Genomic DNA, 21,747 nt, shown 5'->3' on the forward strand with positions numbered 1-21,747 from the left:
TTTTCCCTTTACTTTTTTAGATTGTTCTTGTAGAGAGCTTGTGAGAAGAGGGCAAAATGTGAATGACTGGGGATGAAAGATTGGACTGTCGAGTCTTCACTGCAATTGGAGAAATTGTGCAGTTAGCTTAAACTGAATGTCCAGGTGAGGGGAGATAGAAAGTTTGGAACTGAGCCCAGCACCCAGGGAGGATGTACCAGATGAAAACAGAAGAACTGAAACCACACTAGTCAAGGCCAGTAACAGGCTATGAAGATGGCAGAGATTTTCCTCGCTAAAGGTGTGATATTGCCTGAAGTAGTAGACTCCTGGAGGAGGTGGTGGATGATCCAGTCATCCAGATAAAGGAACAGACGGAACCCTTGTAGTCGGAGGTGAGCTGCTACTACTGCCATGCAATTAGTGAACACCTGGAGGGATGCTGTTGTGAGATCAAGCAGGTCTCTGAACTGGAAATGACTAGCTCCCAGTCTGAAGCAAAAGAACCCCCTGGACAGTCTGCCAATCTCTATGTGGTAGTACGCATCCTGGAGGTCAAGTGTGCATATCCAGTTGTTTTCCCTTAGTGAAGGCAGAAGAGACTGAACTCTGACCATCCAGAATTGTTTGCCTTACAAACTTGTTTAGGTGGCTGAGGTCCAGAATAGGTCTTGAGTCCCCATTTTCTTAGGCCCTACAAAGAATATTGAGTAAATGTTGGATCTTCTCTGATCTGGTGAGACTTCTTGGTCGACTATTATTTAGAAGCTTCTTTATTTCTATAATTTTTGTTTTTTACTGAGAATGTGGCACATCAGGAAATCTCTGAGTATAGGGTGAAACAGAGAGAGAGAGAATGAGACAATCTCTTGTTATCCTCTATACCCACATACCTTGGTGATGGACGTCCAGGTTGTTGGGTGTAACAATAGCACCCCTGACTGCCTCCAGACAGCAGCAGTCAGGGAAATGTTCAGGTGCACTGGATGAAGGACCTCTGAGAAAGAACCTCAAAACCCCTACTTCTGTGGACCATCTCTTCCCAGAGGGTGATGTCTACTATTAAGAGTTTTGCCCTTTGCCCCAGGGGTCACAGCTCTATCTCCTGAAGTGTCAGGTACAAAACCTTGTGACCTGCAAAACGAAAGCCATTTTCCACCTTTCCGATTTCATGAGAAGGTTCTTTGGGAGGTAGAAATGTGATCCCTATGGCAAAAAGAGTCTTACCATCTTGTTCACTTTTGGAAAGTGTTTCTCTGTCCTTTGGACAGAAGAGTATCAATGCATTAACAAAACATGTCTTAAAATGCTCCACAAAATCACAAAGCTGCATCCCAGCAAGTCTCATACCTGTGATACTGGTGCCTGCTGCTCTGGAATCACCTTCAGCGGCACTGGAAATAAGGCGCATAGAGAGATGTTTGATAAGGACTGAGGTTCACCGCGATTCAATGGATTTCCTTTGCTCTGCAGATAGAGGCTTCAAGTGAGATTTTGGAGAGCTCCCTTGGTCAAATCTCTCTGAAAACAAGATGTGCCAAGTAATTCAGCACCCAAACAGCAAGGGTTTGCAGAAGCACAGACTCTTTTCTTAAATCTGTCCAGACCATAAGACTCTCTTTTATGTGAATGGACAGTGGAACTCTCTTATGACTTTTTCTTTTTGGTAACTGCCACCACCACCACTGAAATCTACTGCAGGGCCCTTACACCAATGGGGACAACAAGTTGGTTTACTAGAAATCGTCTTGGCATTGCTCGGCTCCTTCCTGCCCATGACGATCTGGAGATCATCTCATCTGCAGGAAAAACAACCCAAGTAGTAGATGGGCTAGCTCCAAAAGCCTCAAGGAGCACCGACTCCCTCTTATTAAGGTGCCTCAGTGGATCAATCCCCTTGTCTGAGCAGGTGTAAAATTTCTCTAAACTTGACATTCTCAAGGTGGGTCTCAGGGAACCTTCCCCTTCACTGAAGTCAGTGTCTTCTGTCAGCAATTCCTGGATGGAATCAAAATGTCCCCTTTTGGACCTTTGCTTCCTATGCACCTCTTTACCTGCACTTGACAGATGTCAAATACTATTGCAGTTGAATTTATCACTGTGTAAGCTTTAAGATGAGATCTTTTAAAATATTGTACATAGCATGGGTTTGGAATTAGATGCAAATATGAACAAGCATTATTTGACAGCTAGAGGCGTCAGTAGGAGTTAACTACAAATGTACCTGGAGGCATCACTCAGATGTAATGAGTTAGAGTCAGAGAGGGAGAGAAACCAACTATTGAGAAAAAAAAGGTAGAGAGTAGCAGCACCCAAAGGTGAAAGAAAGCAGGAAAGACAACCTGAAATAGACTTACACACATGCATCTACATCTACATCCACACACACACACACACACACACACACACACACACACACAGAGGAGGGAACATTAGAAAAAATATCGACAGAACTCCTAACCACAAAAAAAAGAAAAAACACAAAATACGCAAAAAAAATTCACTCATCCTCACCAAAGACACTTGAGCACCAAAGGCCACATTCCAGCATTGACACCTATCATTTTGTTTCCCCAGACTATCTGGAAATCAAGTCAACTACCTTATAAGCGTGAAAACTCAAAAAAAGAAACAGACTATCAAGATTTACCATTTTTTTTTAAATAGAAAAGCATACTACATCAACAGATAGAAGGTATCACAAACAGAAAAGAGGGTGTTTTTCCTCATCTGATGTGTAATGATGTCACAAAATGGGTGGGAAGAGGAGATGGGCAGGGTTATGGGAGGTGTGAAGGGTGTGGCCTTGGCCCAGTTTTAGCCACAACGAAAGGTGGCAACACTAGCTACATATGTAGCTTAAGCCAACAAATAAGATCTTAGGGAACTTGCTTGTCACAAGGGGATTATTGGTAAGGGGAGGAGCCTGAGGACCAGATTCAAAACATAAAAAAATTGGATGTTGGAGCCGACTCAGATCCACAGATCCATCGAAGAATGGACAGAAGAGACATCTGATCTGTCAGGCTTTATAAAGGTAGGGGCCTAGGAATCTGGCCATGAAGATACAGCAATAAATGCATCCTCCAAGGCTTTAAAAATGATAGAGAGGCAAATTTAGGCTCTTCCTTGCCTAGTAAATCTGGGTACCTCATTTGGTCCCCAAAACCAGTTTTGACTTGTCTGAACTGGTCCCTCCTCAGACTGAGAATATCTCCTAATAAGACAACCTTAGGAAGAGAACTTGATGAAACAGCCTCCTCATCATCACAGCCATATTTGAAGGAAAAGGTAATCAACTATAAAAGATCACATCTTCCACCTCTTCAGAAGAGGAATCTGATTTTCCCTATAGAGTTTGTCTCCTTTCACTCTTAGGTGGCTAGGCTCCTAAAGTAAGGGTTTGTCTATCAGTGTGTTATGAGTTCTGCCAAAGTGAGAAGAGTTCCTCCATTTGCTATTTAAAAATCATCTAGGACAATGAACTGTTGGGACTGAGACGCATGAGAAGCACAGGGGCCTGTGAGACCCAATTACTGGCAAACATACAGGCCAGATGTCTGAACTTCTGTAAAGGCCATACAAGAAGAGGCACACATCTAGATGAGCAGACAGTTTGACCGATCCCTGCACGATTCTCAAGAATTAATCAGAGCTTCTACTACCCGTGTTACTGTGCTGTTCAACTCCAATGTTCCAGGTGTCCCTACCACAAAGGAGAATTGGGGAGGATGCATTAGGGACTGCTATAATGCCCATTTCCCAAGTGACTGAACACAGAACAGCTAAGTATAACACACACTAGGTCATGGTGCTGGGCAACCAAATCCTTGGCCACATCTTTCAGCCTGCTTGATAACAGTATGGACTTCTATTCAATGGCTGAATCCTTTCTGAAAACTTGCTCATCTTTGTTAGGTTCCTTATAGTGTTCTTTTCTACAGGTCTTTCTGTGAGGCTGGGAATCGCCTACAATGGTGGATGACGGATCCTACTCAGAGGCAGTCAACTGCATCAGGGACTTCAGTTTTTCTGTCCCAGACAGGCACAGAGAGCCTTTTTTAATATTTGTCTTTATTTTGAAAATTAGTAAAACTATTGCAGTCTACTACAAGGCAGGACATTTGCACGCAGGACAAATACCTAGTATGATATTGCTTGTACGGGCCCTACTGCTCACAAATACAAAAGCTTTTAAGGTTTGTACAAGGCATGCTCTGACAAAAAGAGAATTTCCTAAAAGTTATTTACCACTACAGATACAATTCACAAATAAAATTGATCAAAAATTAGAAAGATTACTTCACTGGTGGTAGACAGTTTTAGTAGAAAAATGTTTTTTACTGGAGATCTGGAGCCTGTAACTTACCCAGCATTCACACACTTCATGCCTGAAAGTACAGCACAAACCTTTGGTGAAAATGGTAAACATGGAAATCCCCTTTTTAATTACAATGCATGCCTTCAACACTGCATCTACACACATCCAAAGAACTATGGGAATCCAATCAGCTGGCTAGAGATGTCCACATGTGGCTAATTCCCATATGAACTGAATTACAATACAGCAATGAGCCACACAGAGATCTCAAGGCATGGATTGGAATTGCCAGTGAAAGGGCACAACTCTCAGGCCTATAACTAAAGCTTGTTGGGTCTCAAAGAAGAAATAATGGTAAGTCCCAGACGTTCTACTTGGAACTCCACCAACATGTAAAGGATCAGTGGAAATGAGACTATAAAGGGTCCAACACCCTACCACTCTACTGTGAAAGTGCCTACCTACCATGCAACCCCGTGCCTTGATGAATAAGTATACTCTGGTAGAATTAGGATTACAGAAAGGAAAGTCTTGTATCTCCTTCATTAAAGACACTGTTAACTCCACTAATAGTACCAACGAATCTCCTGAGATGACTACAACATATAGCGCCCATTAAAAATGTACAAAATGAGCTAGTAAGCACTTCTACGAAAAGGGTGGCCTAAGCCACAATGCTCCATGCAAACATGCACCTGCACAGCATCACCTACTTCAAAGACACAGTGGGCTACATAAACCACCACCTCAAATGCCATATTAAGCATTCTTCGTGGCCTTCTGCTCAGAGTTAGAAAGTAGGACAGTAATATTCTCAATGACAAAAGTATGGAAATGAGACAAGTGAGAGAGATAATTAATAGCCTTAGAAGACAACATGGCAAAGAAGAAATCATCTTGTTGTCAAAGCCGTTCACAGCCTTAAACTATTTTGAGGACAGGAGTGGTCAACTGCTGACAATTTTGGGCCCTATGTTGGACAGATGATAACAAATGAGCATCTCTTATAATGCAAAGTCAGAAAGAACAATTCCACAATGGCAGGTACAAGCCTGAAAAGTCCAAATCCAGATGTTTCTATGAAATAAAAGCAACATCTACAAGACATGCTCCAGAAAAAAAATAATTTAAGAGTCTACCTCAGACTCCTGCGGTAAACATTTTATTTAGGAGACGTACCTGGCACAACTGTTCACTCAAGGAGCAGAGTTCATGACTGAATCAGACGTCTTCAGAAAGACAGATGGAAATGAAGGAAAGGTTCACTGAGACCATCAGTTTCTGCAACCGACTTCCATCTTACACAGTAAATGCTAAAAACTCTGAATCAGAGGGACACAGCAGTCTTGGACTAGTACTCCTGGAAAAAATTTTATATCCCTCCCAGATGGGAGGAAAAGAAGTAACAAAAGCCATTCACTGAACCAACAGTGGATGCAGCTATGATCTTTCATAGAAAAAGGAATCTCATGTTAAGAGTAATGCAGGGAAGTAGTCAACAAACAAAGGGCTAGTTCTGATTTCAGGCCAACTGCCAAATTATGCTGACGTGTACTCAATGAGCCAAAAATTCCACTGAATGGACAGGAAAGGCTAAAAGTTCCAGAAGAAAAGCCTGCAGAAGCAGTCTGCCACCAGCAAGTGACTAACCACTTGCAGGAAAGAAAACACAGTCAGTTATGCAGACTGAATTGATCAGAGAAAAATACATAACTCAGGACTCGAAAGAGCAAGCCACCAGTGATTGCGTCACCCAGGTGACAGACGGGAGTGGATGTCAGTATGCAAAATCATCTCTTAATTTCATTCTTATTCAAACGTGAGCAATAGTATGACCAATTCTGGCCAGAGAAGTTGAACTAGCAAGCAAGAAAGAGAAGGTTGTACAAAAACAGCGGACACAGTCAAACCTTTAGGGTCTTGACCTGAAATTGGGGTTCATTACTTTCTGCATTTTAAAGACCTACCTGAAATACTTGAACAAACTCACCAGTTGTTCATAGGGCTTGGTTCCATCTGTTCTTAGTGTTTCTGAAGAGTTCAAGCACGTCTTGCAGACAACAGCAGTTCATAGAGTTAAATAGTCGCTAGCAATGATTTCCATTATTGTAATGCACCAGGGATGAGCAAAAAAAGCAACATCATGGTGGTCCCGAACTGTGATCTGATAAACAGACACATTATAATGCCTCATGTGAAATGAAGGAACTTTCCAATGATGACTGCTAAGATGACAAATAGCATAAGTGGCTATATGCCCATCCCTTGGCCTGGCTCAGAGACACCATAAATGGATTAATGGCATTAAAAATATGTCACAAGATTCAAAATTTAAAAGCTTCTAAAAAAATCTGTTATGGCAGCTAAGGACGTATGGGAAGAGGTAATACAAAAATTGAGTAACTGGATATGGATAGAAATAAACAAACAGTAAAAATGTTTTCAGTCCCTTTAGTTTTATACACAGGTCAGGTATATTTGTATCAACCAGAGAAGTTGTGTATAGTTGTTAATAAAAAGGTAAAGGATTTTATCTGGGAGGGCAAGAGGGGAAAAAGTCAAGTGGGATAAGTTGATCCTTCCAATAGAAGAAGGTTTAGGATTACCTGATTTGAATTAATATTTTAGAGCTACACGGCTCTTACACATAACACAAGCAGAAAGCTACAATTCAAAGTAGACAGGATGACGATCAAGTGGGGTTAATTCAAGAAATAAGGAAAGAGTGGGATTTTGGAAGCAGATCCTTTAGAACAGTCATACAAAATATTATTTTCAGAAAGTTGCAGAAAGTATACCAAGACCTAAGCCAACAAGGAAAAGGAGAAAGGAGATTCTGCCAGTAGGAATGACTGCAATTAGGCATACACAGAATAGGCAAGCGGGAGCTGGAATTTAATGGAGGAAGTTGGCAGAAAAACCAAGGTATTGGGAGCAAATAATTAGAGTGGGAAATGTAATAGAATGGGAAGAGGCCAAGAAAACACTTGGAATGCAGGCTAGAGATTTGCCTTTCCTGTCCGAGACTGATTTCAGAGTACAAGCAAAGAGAAAGGGATAGAGGAATCCTAAATTAAAGACTTGTTCTGGGTGAGTATTTAGTTGAATCTAGAATAGAAGCTGCTGTTAAAAAGGGATTATTAATAAGGCATATAAAATATTGCATGATAACTAAAGGATTCAATAAGAGGAGGTCAGAAAAGTTTGGGAAGAGATATTAAATAACCAATTCACCAAGAAAGAATTGGATGACATATGTATGGCTCCCAAATATGCAACAAAATCTACAAAATTTAGAATTTTTGCCTGGTAGTATTTGCATATATACTTTTATACCCCCAAACAGACTCCAGAGAATTTTTCCTCCGGTAAATTCTGAATGTTGGAGATGTAATGGGGAAGAAAGAGGTACCTGGGAGCATATGTTATCAAAGTGTAATGAGTTGGAAGACTTTAAAAATTCCCTTACAGAGTACTCTTGTCAGGAATACTTGGCAAGCAAATGAGTGTAATTAAGGATTTTTTTTTAGCTAGGATACAAATTCTGAATTGCCTAGACATAGTAAGGCCTTAGCTAAGTTTTACTTGCCAAAAAAATTAATTACCAGAAAACATAAATCATAGTCTAAACAAACCATTCTTGAAGTAGTCAATACTGTTAACAGAGTTGAAAGAAAGGAAGTGGAATCTTCAGAAAAGGGCAGGAGTAAATTATGTAAGAAATTGAAACCGTGGGAATAATACATGCAGAAAAATGTTCTGGAAGAGGAGGAATGAGGTTTAACAGAAGTCAGGAACTGAACAATTTATGTAATGTTGGCCTGATTATATTGTACAGAACAAAATGTGAACATGGTTTGATTACTTTTATATACATATGTTTGCCCATGTCACAAAGGATAATTCACATAAAGGTGTTTTTTTTTTTTTAAAAAAATCAAAAACTTCAGGAAAGGCACTACAAAGAACGATCCCAGGTGTCCAGACATTACTGACTGTCTGCAAACCCAAGCTCACTTCACAATTACATTACAGTGGTAAGAATAACAGACGAGGAAGGAGAGGAGATGTGGTGATGGGGTTTATCAACTCCATTAAACTGCAATCAGCTTGAAGGCCTAATTGCCCTCCATGAAACGGAGACTGCAGAGTTTAGGAAACACTTGAGGAGCTATTTCTTCATGGAGAGATTGTTGGGAAACTCCTGCTGCAAACCGTCTGTGTACATCATGAGAGACAAACACAGTACATATCTCCATTGAAGCAATGTAAAAATCAAAGAAGAATATTAGTCAATGGCCAATAAAAGCCCCAGTGAAAAGCTACTGCCCAAGAAAACAATGAGCAAGGATATGGTGGATACAACAGGTGAGCAAACAGGTAATTTTCAGTCTTTAAATTCTATACTCTCTTATTTGTATCTTTACCTATTAGCTCTTCCTTTGAAAGATAAAAAAATATATATATCAATTTCAATTACAATTATTCAAAATACATGCAAGTACTACATCACTGACAAGCACAATAAAATACAGCAAACATATGAAATTTGTCCTAGACAAGACCAAGTCACACGCATCAGCAATATATAGCGTAAGCTAAGATGCATTCAGCAAATGCAAAGGAAAGCTGGATTACCTACACATACATTAAATGACTGTTTGACTCTTACCTCTACTGACCTTGTGATAACTTATGTCACAAGCCTAAATTTCTCTTGAAGGAGGGGATCCTCTGACTCACTAAGTGGTGGGGGGGTATTACAATAGCCATTAGGAGGGGCAAATGGGCCACTAATCAAAGTGCACATTAAACTGTGGGTCTCAGCAGGGAATCCATGCAATAAAACCAAGGACTTCAAAGTTTCAATGAATACCATGAGAAATTTATTATATTTATAAAGTGATTTTAAAAGCTTTTTGTAATGCAAAAATGAGAGAAAACCAAGCTATATGCTCTTGTGAGTTTAAACAAAGAAACTCAATGCAGAGCTTGGAAACCTTCTTTGTGAATGAATCTAATTTTTTTTTTAAGTTGTTTTATAAACACATAAAGGTAAACACTTACACACCAGGAGATGTGTCATTTTCCTAAATGAGCAAAACAGTTTCTCACCACATCCCGGATTACTTCACGGCGTGCATCTTCTTCAGACTGGATGGCTCTGTTAAGTTTACTCAAAACAAAGACTCGTAGTTGCTCATTTTCTAGTAGCCGACGGACTTTCTTCATATTTAACCAGCCAACACCTTGTCCGTCCAAAACATTCTGTACCACCTCTTTCAGAAACTGTTGATTCTCACTGGTAATAAAGAAAATAAAAAGGGCATGTGAAGAAGTGCTGTGGGTCTGTGAATCCCTCAATTCATGAATTGTGGCTCAATTAAAAGTATACCAGCACTACAAAAACTAATTCACAGGATCATGAGAAAAAGGCAATTAAGTCACATGGACATGTACATCTTGCCAATACCCAACCCTCCCTCATGCTGTACCCCCCCCCCTTCTCAACAAGACAAAGCAGTCAATCTCAGAGATAACTCCGTACAATATCATTAAGTATGTGGTCACTGCAACTTATAAATGTAAGATACACTACAAAACCAAGGCATGCATTAACTGTGACTGCCCCCCACCCCCACCCCAGGATGCTACCAAAAGCTTTACAAATTACAATACAATGGAACAGTAAAAGTTCTACACATCTTCCTATTTTGTGCATTTGGTTTTACAAGCCTTTCTCTGACAGTTCTGCCATTAGTAGTCTTCCTTCTGCTTGTCAGTATACAGTGCCTTACATATCCTAGCACCCACATCTGAAAAAATCTCTATAAATCACAAACTCATTTACAGGTCTTCAGCATTTGCCCTTATACATTCACACTTGCTTCCTGTTTTATGATGCCCTATCTGCAAAATATTTCGTTCAAAAACATCACTTCATCTTCCTCGGATTGGCGCATTAAATTGCAATATTCAATTTTTTTGTCTTGCTAAATTAAGTAATGATCGCCCAACCTTTACTTTTTTTTTTGTTAAGCTCCAAAAGATCAGATATGATTTGCTGACACCAGACAGTATCCTTTAACCATGCATTCACTGCAAATTACAGCACTTTTCACTTCTCTACTTTAAGGGTTCAAAATCACAAACTGCCTGAACTGAATGAAAGCTTCATACTTTAACCTCATTTTAGTTATATTGTAAAATGATGTTAAAGGGACAGTCCCAGAAATCTTTGTTTTAATTTTGGTCTTTGTTTACATCTTCAGTGTGGCTTTCTGAGCATGTCCCAGCTTTGACACAGGGTGGGGAGGTGGGCTTGGGTTGGGGGAGGGGTGTTTACAGGAAGTTTATTTAATTATTATTTATTTATTTTACATTTGTTTACTGGGATAGTCAGACTGGATACATGTCCATTTTCAGCGGAGGTCCGGGGAGAAAAGCTCCAAATAGACAAACTTACATAGATAACACAAGTTAGATAACATTAAAAAATAAAAAACAGAGTGATTATGTACAATGGTTTAGTAGTGTTCCCTAGTAGGGACTCTCAATTCTTATGGACAGACAATTAAAAGCAAGAGACGTCAGACTGGATATAGAGCTTGGTAACGTAGGTGCATGTTATGATATTTACAGATTATACTTTCAGTTTATAACTTAATCAGGGTTTGTACATGGGCAAAGCCAGCTCCCTTTGAGATACTGTTTGAGGGTTTTTTTTTTTTAAGAGACTTTTGGAGGACTGTAGGGTTATATAGTTTGGCAACGAATTCCAGGTTTTGCCAACAAAGTTGGCAAACAGGGATTCACCAGCAGAGTTATTAGCTTTGTGGGTTTGGACCAGTAGTTTGTTGGCTGACCGTAGGAATATCAGGTTGCTATATGGCTTAATATTATTTATATGTTGGGGGGGGGGGGGTATCCTCAGGGTGGTACAGAATCTTGTGCGTTAAGAGCTGACTGAATTGAATTAAGCTCGGCAGTTCTAGCCACTACAGTTGTTTCAGGTTCTGGCAGTGGTGGGTTCTATAGGTGGAGCCAGTGGCGAATCTGGCAATATGGTTGTAGCTATGTGACAGCTTACCTAGTTTGGATCTGTTGAGGTTTGAGAGTACAGGCGAGGCATATAACAGAGTAGGTGTGACCGAGCGATTGCAGTCCTAGCCAGTGGGGTTAAAAATGTCTTGTTTCTATACAGTGATCCAATCTTCTTATTGATGGTCTGTATGTTTTTTGTTGACCTGTAGGTCAAATTTGAGATTATTGTCTATGATAACCCCTAGAAGTTTGGTGTGTTGATCTGGGAGATAGTGGCACCATTGTTAGAAGTGACAGAGAATTAAAGTATGGCAGATCTACTAGTGGGGGTGATGAGTAGAAGTTTAGTCTTATTGGGGTTCAGCAGTAGGCGTTGGTTGGCGAGCCAGTTGTCAACAGTGTTAAATGTACTTTGGGTTAGGTTGGGTTAAGTTTCAATAGTCTTAGTCAAATTCCATTGCAAACTGCAGCTGTACTCACAACAGCTCTCACTAAGTCAGTCATTTGCTTCACCTGTGCTTTTTATCCTCGGAGAAAACATCCTTTCAAGAATTTTATGACCTCACCTGCAGGAAAACATATGAGCAATGCAAAGCTAAAATGTTAGTAAACACAGTTTTCTGTTCATTTCATATTTAATTTGTGCAGATTTCTGAATGCTAGCTAACTGCTATGATGTTATGCATGACTGCCACATACTCTGTAGAAAGCATCAGAATTATGCAAGTTTCAAACAGTAGTAGAAGCAAGTCTTCCTTTTTTCATGTTTTATTTCTTGATCTCTGAATACTACCAAGTGTAATGGTTTTCTGACCTGTTGTAAAACAACATGTGTACAACGCAAGCAATACATTCATTTTAAACAATGAAGTCCAATACTTACTGTCAGAGTGGGGGCTGTATAGTACGGCATCCTGTGATAGTTATACATACTAATTCTTTAATACGACATACCTCTCAACCCACTACAGCAAGAAATCTGAACAAAGCCATAAACAATGGGGGGACAAACGCACAAAAATAAAGACTGTTAAATATTGCTCTTATAAACTTAGAAAGTTCATAGAACAGATTTTGAATTAGCATGAATTTTCTGAACAGCATGAAGCCTGAAACTGAAATATCTGTCATTATATTCTGACTTGAATCCTTAATGATTTGCTCAAAAAACTACAATTCTATGAGCAACAGACCAAAATTTTGAGGCAAAAATCTGGACAGTCTGTGAAAATCTGGACAACTGAGAGGTACGACTGTGGAATAAGGGGAATATGTCAATAAAAAGCTAACATTTACTATGAATTCATTAAACTGTACTCTTTTGACTTTACTGCTCGCAGTTACACTATACACAATAAATAAAGGAAATAAAGAGTTGCCCGATAAAGATGAGCTTTTCGATGAGTTCATAACAAGTTAACACAGAGTCTTGCCTAACCACCCCCACCACAAACACACAAAAATGTAATAACCTTATTGTTTCCCAGTGACTAAGGACTGAAAGCTTTGACAGGAACTGAACATTGTTATTTGTGTTCACCAGAAAGAATGAAAACAGGGTTGCATAACATAAATCTAAACCAAGAGAAATGTTGATGATGACATGGTAACTTAGTGGTGACAACTGAGAGGTATCAAACAAGTTTCTTTCAATCAGAATTTTACAGTTTGGGATCATCAATTTAAGAAAAAAAAAAGAAAAAAAACATAATACTGCAAAATGGAGACTCAACCATTTTTATGCATATGATAATGTATTTTTTAAATCACTTCCAAAATCAACCCACATTTGCAACATAAATTACCCTGCCTAAATAAAGAACCCATTGAAACTATTTAGTGCTGTTTATTAATGCTGCCCGACTCTCCCTGTATTACAAAAAGCAATAAAATGAGCTATAAAATTGTACACACCTCCACTTCACACTTGACATTCTGTTCTCACTTAAGATTGAAAAATAAACAGAAATGTTCTTACCACATTAGTAACTTTACAAAGGAATCGTCCATGATGCGTGAACAATAGGGTCATTTACATCAATAACCACAATTCTGTACTCTCTTCCAGGAAGCTTCCATACTAAAGGATGTGCTGACCTAGTGCCACACAAGCTACAATGTTACACAATGACTCATTAAGCACACTAAGTCCCTGGGGGCCCATGAATTCACTCCCAACTACCGAGGGAAGACACTTCTGTAACTCAAGAATTAGGACTGCAGAATTCAATCTAACTGACTTACAGGAAACAAAAAAGCCAAGGATGGCTTCAAGGACCATTGGCTTCAAGGACCATGCAAGCACAGAGGGATGTCTACCTCTGTACTATCAATGAAGACCCCACCCCCCCAAGGATCGACTGAAACTGTAAGAATGTGCCTGCTATATCTAACACTGGGAGCCTCCTTAATGGATGAAAGAGGCAAATCCAGCAGGGCAAAAAAGTCAGAGAATATCATAAATGCCAGTGATCAGAAGGCTAACTTCTGAAGTAACAAAATAACAAAGGAAGCCTACCCAGTTCTGTGGCACAGAAAGGTAAAACCCTGACTGAGACCCAAGCTGACTCAAGTTAAAAAAGTAGTTTGAGCAATGAGACAGCCAAACAGGGGAGGTTGGGAAAGGAGCAGATCACAGCTTGCCAATCTTGGGGCTGGTGGGTAGTTCCTAGTGGACAACTGCTGTCAAGCAAGAGGCGGCTTGCAGAATAATGAAAGGCTGATGCCTAGAGGACTTGGGATTGGCAATCCCTAGATGGTGAAGGAAGCCCTAAGAGAATGCATGCAAATGAACACATGCACCCAGGGCATGGTTTAGGAGGTCTCTACAATGATGCAGGTGCTCAAGTCAGCCACTGGGGCGAGGGTGCAATTATAGCCAAAACTCAAAAGCCTCTATCACAGCCTTTCAAGCATGAAGTGAACTGCAGACTGAGGAGGAATGGACTTGTTTAGTTCTGTCAAGGGAAGCTGACTGGTTGCTAAAGGGCCTAGATCTGCACAGGGTGGTAAGCCAGAAATCCCTGGATGGAACAAAGGATCTCCACAAGGGCTCTCCTTCCCCACAAAAAAAAAATACATGTGAAAGTAAGAGGATCAGCAGAGGCACAAGCAATCCTCTTGGCTGCCTAATATACATCCCTCTCTTTGATAATGGGGGCTACTATCATGAGGGAATAAATGTGCCCATGTTGAGCTCAGAACAACTGAAAAGTCTTGATGATCAGCAGGGAAGGAGGATAAAAGAACCCTGAAAAAAAATTCTGAAGGATGACCGACTCTTGGAGCACTGACTAAGACATCTTGCTTGGTGAAGGTGTGTTCTGAAGATCAAATGGCCACAGCACATAACTGTAGTTAAGATTTTTCTGAAGTAAACAAAGCAATGGAAGCAACAACCACTCTTATGGCTTTGACCACGGCATTTTCTGAAGGGCAGTCAAATGTCTAGTGGCAAAAGAAAATGCATCTGGTAACCCATTTAGACAGGTTTTACTTTGACACTCCCATCTCTTTTCTCCCCCAAAGCTAAACAGTCAAAACAGCTGTTTCAGTATTCTTGAACTCACACACCGATTTCAAATTAAGCTTTAGTTAATTTTACACAAAGCGTGAAGGTCTTTCTCCCTCTCCTCTGGCTTCTTTTGCAGCAATGAAACCAAGAGATACACAGAATAATTAAAGGGCAACTTAGAAACCACTTCATGGACAAAATGTGGGTTAGTTGTGAAGGATTCACAATCCTTAAGGAAGAAAAGAATGGTTCCTGTGACAATAAAGCATTTGCAAAGGTACTTACCTCAACAACAATGAAACACTGGGCAATTCTATCAGCTGATGAAAACGTGCCCTTGAGAGATAAAGCCCTACAGGGTCTGTAAAAACAGAACACTTCTGAATGGATCGATGACCCTCTGCTATCAACACCAATGCAGTGTTATCCACCACTGCCAACCTATAGCTGCTACATCTAACGTTATGGCTTTTATGGGAGATGGTAGGAGAATATGTGTCCCAAATATCTCCATATTGAAATGTCAGCACTCAAAATGCCAAGTGCAGAAAAATCGGGAGAAAAAAAAAAAAAGACTGAAAACCCATAAAGTGGATCTTAAAAAGAGCTCTTCTCCTTAAAACTTCTTCTGCAACTCCTGAACTTATATATACCAGTTCAGAAATTGCCATACCTCAGAGAAGAGAACACTCTTTACTGTGTTTTGTTTGCATTTGTTCATGTTTATTGTCAATCCATCAATTCTCAAATAGTTATGCACACCGAGACCGGTATTTTCTTTGTGCTGCAGCGTTCTTGCTTTAAATCTTACTTTTACATATTTATCAAGACCAAATGACATTCTTACATCTGAGAAACTTTTGACCACTTCCAGTTGTGCTTTCACCTCATCTAATGAGCTATACCATTTTAAACCATCCACAAAAAAATTATGAGAAGTCTTTACACTGTTGTCTGGGAGCCAAATTTTAACCATGACCGACTCTTAGTGGACAGCTTAATGGGTTAAGGGCAAGACAAAAGACCAGCAGAGCTAGAGTTACCCCGGAATATCCCCCTTTGAATTTTTATACCAAGAATAATAATTTGCCCTTAAACACGGTTTAGCTGCAAACAGGTTTGTCACTGTAGTTTAACTGATCAATGCAAACTGTACCTTTATCTGTTAAGCACTCCTTTATCCATGAATGTGGGATACTGTCAAATGCTTTTTTGCAATCTATCCATGCCATACTTAGATTGTTCTCCTTTTCACAATTCTCCATTATGACTAACAATAAATGATCCTTTGTTCCACATGACTTTCTTTTTTTACACTTTTAGTTTACTGCCACAACTGAATTTTCTTCTAAATGACTATAAATGTTTGCCAATTCCAGTATATAGTTTATACATTGTCAAAGAGCAAGTTACTGGTCTATAGTTTTAGGACAGCCTGCAGGTTCACTCAAGAATATTGTCTTTCCTGTTCACCAGATTGGTGTCAGTTTGGGATGTGCATACAAGAAGTTCTTATTCAGGGCTTTGTGTAAAAAGGTTAATACTTTTAGCTGGAAGTTAGGTACTGTAGCTGGGCCCAGGGTTTCCAGCTAGGAGCTTTTCTTAATTTGGCTTCAATTTCCCCTGGCTGTTACTTTATCCCACTTCATATCCTGTACAATTGAACTTCTTACTGAATGGATACAAGTAGTAGTAGTAAAAGAAAAGGCAACAAATGCTCCACAGGGTCTTCACGTATGTTTCTTTAAAATGTGTCTATTTCTTTTTTTGGTGGTGTCTCGATTCCTTTTGGTTTGTTTCCCAATTCTCTCTAAAACTTTCTTGCGTCATGAATGAATTGCTTATTTTGTACTTTTCCTTTATATTTATCTGCATATCATCTAAGCTTTTCTGCCTGTACTATCTTTAGTTTATTATTTGCAATAGTGTACAACCGATCCTGGTATGTTCTATAAGTTCATAGGTAGGTACTAGGCTATTGGCCCTAGGGCCTATATAAGCCTAGCCAAATGGTACCCTGGCTTTTACCACCCAAGAAAATTTTCCTGTGCCCCTGTCAAGCAGAGCCACAGAAGTGATCCCCGGGGTGAATTTCCTAACTCCCATCCAATCATCAAGATTATTCATGAAGAGTGCTAATGAGGAGCTTTGTTTGATATAGTTAGGTAGTTTGTTCCAGAGTATGGGAAGTCTCTGAGACAAGAATCTATCCCTCCAGCATGTTCTGTTTATTGTGGTGACAAGGTTTAGGTCCCTAGAGCGTGTAGTTCGGAGGGATTGGGATTTCTTTACGTGAAGCATGTCCAACAACTCTGGATATGACATAGCTTTGTATGTTAGGCAGAGATCGCGTCTGAGTAGGCGATATGCGACGGAGTAAAGCTGCAGTTTTTTGAGACTGTCTGCATAGGGCATCTGTTTGAGGCCGGTAATCCTCTTTGTGAAGTATTTCTGTGGCCTTTCCAGTTTGTAGATGTCTTGTGAGGTACATACCACAAGGGGCATTGTACACTATAATGGGTCTAATGAGTGATGAGTAGAGGGGAACAATGACCTCTTTTTTCCTGGATGAGTAACCTTTTGTGATGAGGTGTGCCACATAGAAGGATTTCCTGACTACTGTGGCGATGTGATTATCAAAGGAGAGACTACTGTCCACCTGTGTCCCAAGGTCTCTTATCACACTTTCGGTGTTAAATAGACTACCGCCTATGTGGTAGTTCATGGGTACAGAGTTTTTACCAAAAGGGATGACAATGCACTTTTTGGCACTGAGCTTGAGGCCATGGCTTTGACAAAAGGCATCGGTCTCAGTGAGGCCCTTTTGTAGGATGTCCACATCGTTAGGAAATTTGATTATGGCTCCTAGTTTGCAGATATCTGTGAACTTTGTTAGCCAAAGACCTTCTGTGTTAGCCTGTACTTCAGAGAAGTAGATACCAAACAGGAGAGGACCTAGTACCGAACCCTGTGGTACTCCACTTTTCACTGGTCTGAAGTTGGATTTAGAGTCTGCTACTTTCAATGTGTGAGTTCTGTCAGTGAGCCAGTTGGCAACACATCTTGTGACACAGGGATTTATACCTAGTTTAGTGAATTTGTCTATAATTCCAGAGTGGGGGGTGGTGTCGAAAGCTTTGGCGAGATCTAGATAGGCTGTGTGTACCACCTTACCCTCATCTACAGCTTTGGTGACTGCTTCAAAGAAGTCTATCAGGTTTAGGAGACATGATCTGCCTTTTACAAACCAGACCTGGGTAGGGTCCAGAGTTTGGTGATTACCAATGTCATTGTTTATAAGTTCCATGATGATACGCTCCATAGCCTTGCAGACCAGGCTCATCAGGCTAATGGGGCAGTAGTTTCCAGGGTCTGTGGTGGCTCCCTCTTTGTGGAGTGGGATAACCGTTACTGGGTTTTGCTTTTATCACATCTTTCTAATTATTTTTGTTGATCTGTTCCCTCTTCTAAAGTCTTGTAACAGTGGTACTTCTGGTCTTAACTGCTTTATAGTTTTCTTTTCTCGATGCTTCATTATGGCATTTGATTTTTTCCCTTCCTTTCCTTTATGGTCCTGTATTTTTCTGGTAAGATTTTATTTGTTATTAATTTAAATGCAGAATAATATATCATATTTACTTCTGCTATATCACATGAATTTCTGTTAATAGCCTAGATTACTGTGTTCAGTTGTTTTATCAGACTTCTAACATTTCGGGTCTTCTTAACTTTCTGTAATCTAATTATTTCATTGATCTTAATATGTCTATCCATCTCTATTAAATCAAGCAACTCTTCCCTTAGAACATTTTCTTCTAAACTTAGGGCACATTCCTTGCTCTCCATTTCCTGTGGGCATACTAGCCAAAGTTCCACAACATCTTCATCTGACATTCTATTTGTCTGCATCCTACATTATTCTGTTGCTCTTTCATATGGGAAACTCAATGGCCTATCACTCCACAACACTGCCTGTGTCAAGAGTTGCCACTGTTTTCTGCTCCTTCCCCTTGCTGTGTTACTCCAACTAAATTTCTGCACGAGTTTCCTACTGAAGCCTCCAGAGTATCTTCGTGTGGCAACTGATCAGATGCTTCCTATTCCACAGGTTTCTCTTTAATATGGGGACTCAGTTCTATCATCCTGTGATGTTTACAGAGTTGGATTTTCAACACTAAATAAATCCTTCACTTCTCAGGTAATCCATAACGTTAGTTTGTATTCTTCAACTTCTCCATTACTAATCCTCTTTTCTACTTCCCTCATTATTTTATTTTTTGCATTATGAAAATTTTGCTTTCTCTTTTGCATAAATACTGCACTATATTAAATCCCTTTTCTTTCTCCTGTCCACACTTCTTCTACGAATGTCTGCCGCTCAACCTGTTTCTCCTTACTTTGGGAACTCATTGTTCCATCATGCAGTCACATAACCTGTGTTAGACTTTCTACACTAAATCCTTCACTTTGCAGGTATTCTATAACTTCAGCTTGTATTTAACTTCTATCTTACTAATCTGTTTTACGATCTCCATTTGTGATATTTTTTGTATTGTGAAATCTTCCATATCTGGGTGCATTTGCCTGTATTTCTCTACAAATGTCTTTGGAGCTACTTTTTTGTACTGATAAGTTAAAGCTTTCTCCTTTGCATAAATATTGTATCACATCAGAGCAATCTTTCTTTTTCCTAAGTCTAATGTTTTGCTTTTTTTTTTTAATGTCTTTCAAAAATCTGTAGGATTTGTTCTTTATATTTTCTCACTACCTCGGTCACTTTTTCTTCCAAATTGTCCACGGTTTATTGGTCTATATAATGTTTTTTATATGGATCTGTTGCATTAATGAACACTAAATTCACTGGAAGCTTTTGTCAGTTTTGCTTGTGCAAGTATTTTTCTTTCCTCTAATTTCTCTAGTTATATTTTTTGAATATCTTCTACGTGTAATTTTTGGGCTTTCTGCAAAAGAGTAACAATACATAATTTTTTTTTTATCCTCAATATTCTACTCCATCATCTGTATACCTCTTTTTGGCCTATCAATGTTTTGTGTTTTTTGTGGACTACTACTTTCTTCTACAACAGGCATCGTCCTTCCCCTGAGCCTGGCCTAACCCCATTGTAGGAATACTTCTGTGTCTTGACGATTCTTCACCGTCATATTTTTAAGTCCTAGCATCAGTGCACATACCATGATTGGGCAGTTTTTTTAATCTCAGACTTCTGCACCCAAGTTGTCTTTTTTAATTTTTAATCTACTACTGTCCATGGCACTTGCTATATAAAACACAGTCTCTATATCAGTGTTGGCTTGGTTAGATTTTGTAAAAATAGGGTTCACATTTCAAAGGTACTCATCAAGACCTGAGAATTAATTCAATTTCAGCAAAACTACTCTACTTTGCTTGCTGATTTTATCATCTCTGCATTCAGGAATGGGAGTAAATTGCTACATCTTTCATTTGTAAGGCGTGCATGTACGGGTATACACACATACACCCCTAAGAGTCAGCGATCCTCCTACTGTATTGTCTTTAGGATAAAGGAAGTAACTTTAGTACCTGAAGAAAACCCACACAAACACAGGGAGGATACGCAAACTCTGCACAGAATGTACTCTCCCAAGAATCAAAGCATAAAAATATCTTGCTGTGAAGCAACAATGCTACTTCAGTGTGGCACGCAATCTCCTGGTAATCAAGGTCAAATGCATGTACTATCGTGTTCTTTGATGCTGCATTTGCGCTCAAATTGGACCAGCTGACAATGAATGATAAAAAGTAGCAAGGTACTCACCATAACGTTCCATCTGTGTTGTCCATTTTCATTTTTCCTCAACGAATAGGATCGGGTCCAATCCTCAGATCTGACTCGGCCATTGCACTAGGTTGTGGCCACCAAAAGACTCTCAAGCTCTTTCCCTACCATAATGCACCAACCCGTAACATCTCTCAGATCTTGTTTGCCTCTCCTTCCTCCAGAAGTCAGTCTTTCCGAAGCCACCTTGGGAAGGAAAGAGGGATTAGCATGTAAATACATCCTGTTTCTTATGGAAGATCATATATGGAGGATTGACTGACAATGCCTGAAGTTCTGAGACCCTTTCGGCTGATGTAATGTTAATCAGGAAAGCAGTTTTCAAGACAAATACTGTAAATATACTGAAGCTGCCAGTTCAATGGTGGACGAAACAAGTGCTTGCAGAACCAGTGTAAGATCCGAAGGAAGCAGGTCCTTAATTGGTGGCCGAAGCCAAAAGGTACCCAAAGATTCAAGAACCATCGGAACTGGAGCAGTAAAAGGATCTAGAACCCGCCATTGGATCCTTAATTGGTGGCCAAAGCAAAAAGGTATTAAAAAATTTGAGAATCATTGGAATTGAAGCAGTAAAAGGATCTAGATCCCGTTGAGAGGCCCAGATACCAAAACACTTCCACTTGCTGGAATAAATCTTCCTAGTGGAAGTCTTATGAGCCGCAACTAATATTGTTTTGATCGGTGAGGACAGCCCGGGAGTCCTGACTATCATGGGAACCAGAGCAGCCAAGTAGTGAGCTTCAGACAACCCAGGTCTGGGTGTGGTATCACTCAGGAATGAGAGATAATATCGGGAACTGGATCTAATGTCCATATGGAGGACACACTGCGCGAGACCATAGAGAGGGGAACCAGACTTGGTGAGGCTAGAATTGGGCAAGGAGGATGACTGAGCTCCTCAGCCTGCAAACTTTCTGAAGTAATTTTGGAATCAGAGGTAGGGGAAGCTAAGCATGGATCAGAGCATCTCTGGGGGCTACCCCTGTGGGGGTTCAGAGCGAAAAACTCACTGCACTTTGCACTGGAAAGAGAGGCGAAGAGATCACAGCAAGGCTGACCCCACTTTAGAA

The 21,747-nt window shown here is 39.9% G+C and overlaps 1 protein-coding gene across 1 annotated transcript in view; it reads right to left on the reverse strand.

Moving 5' to 3' along the window:
- The window catches only part of MADD (MAP kinase activating death domain), a 2,427,721-nt gene that overhangs the window by 1,036,345 nt on the left and 1,369,629 nt on the right, over positions 1-21,747 (reverse strand). The window contains exon 17 of the mRNA XM_044082094.1: positions 9,416-9,678. Coding sequence (XP_043938029.1) covers positions 9,416-9,678 — 263 coding nt within the window. The remainder of the gene's footprint in view (positions 1-9,415; positions 9,679-21,747) is intronic.

This window comes from Protopterus annectens, chromosome 9.part0 (assembly GCF_019279795.1).
Source record: "Protopterus annectens isolate FY-2018-M chromosome 9.part0, PAN1.0, whole genome shotgun sequence".
NCBI classification, from domain to species: domain Eukaryota; kingdom Metazoa; phylum Chordata; order Ceratodontiformes; family Protopteridae; genus Protopterus; species Protopterus annectens.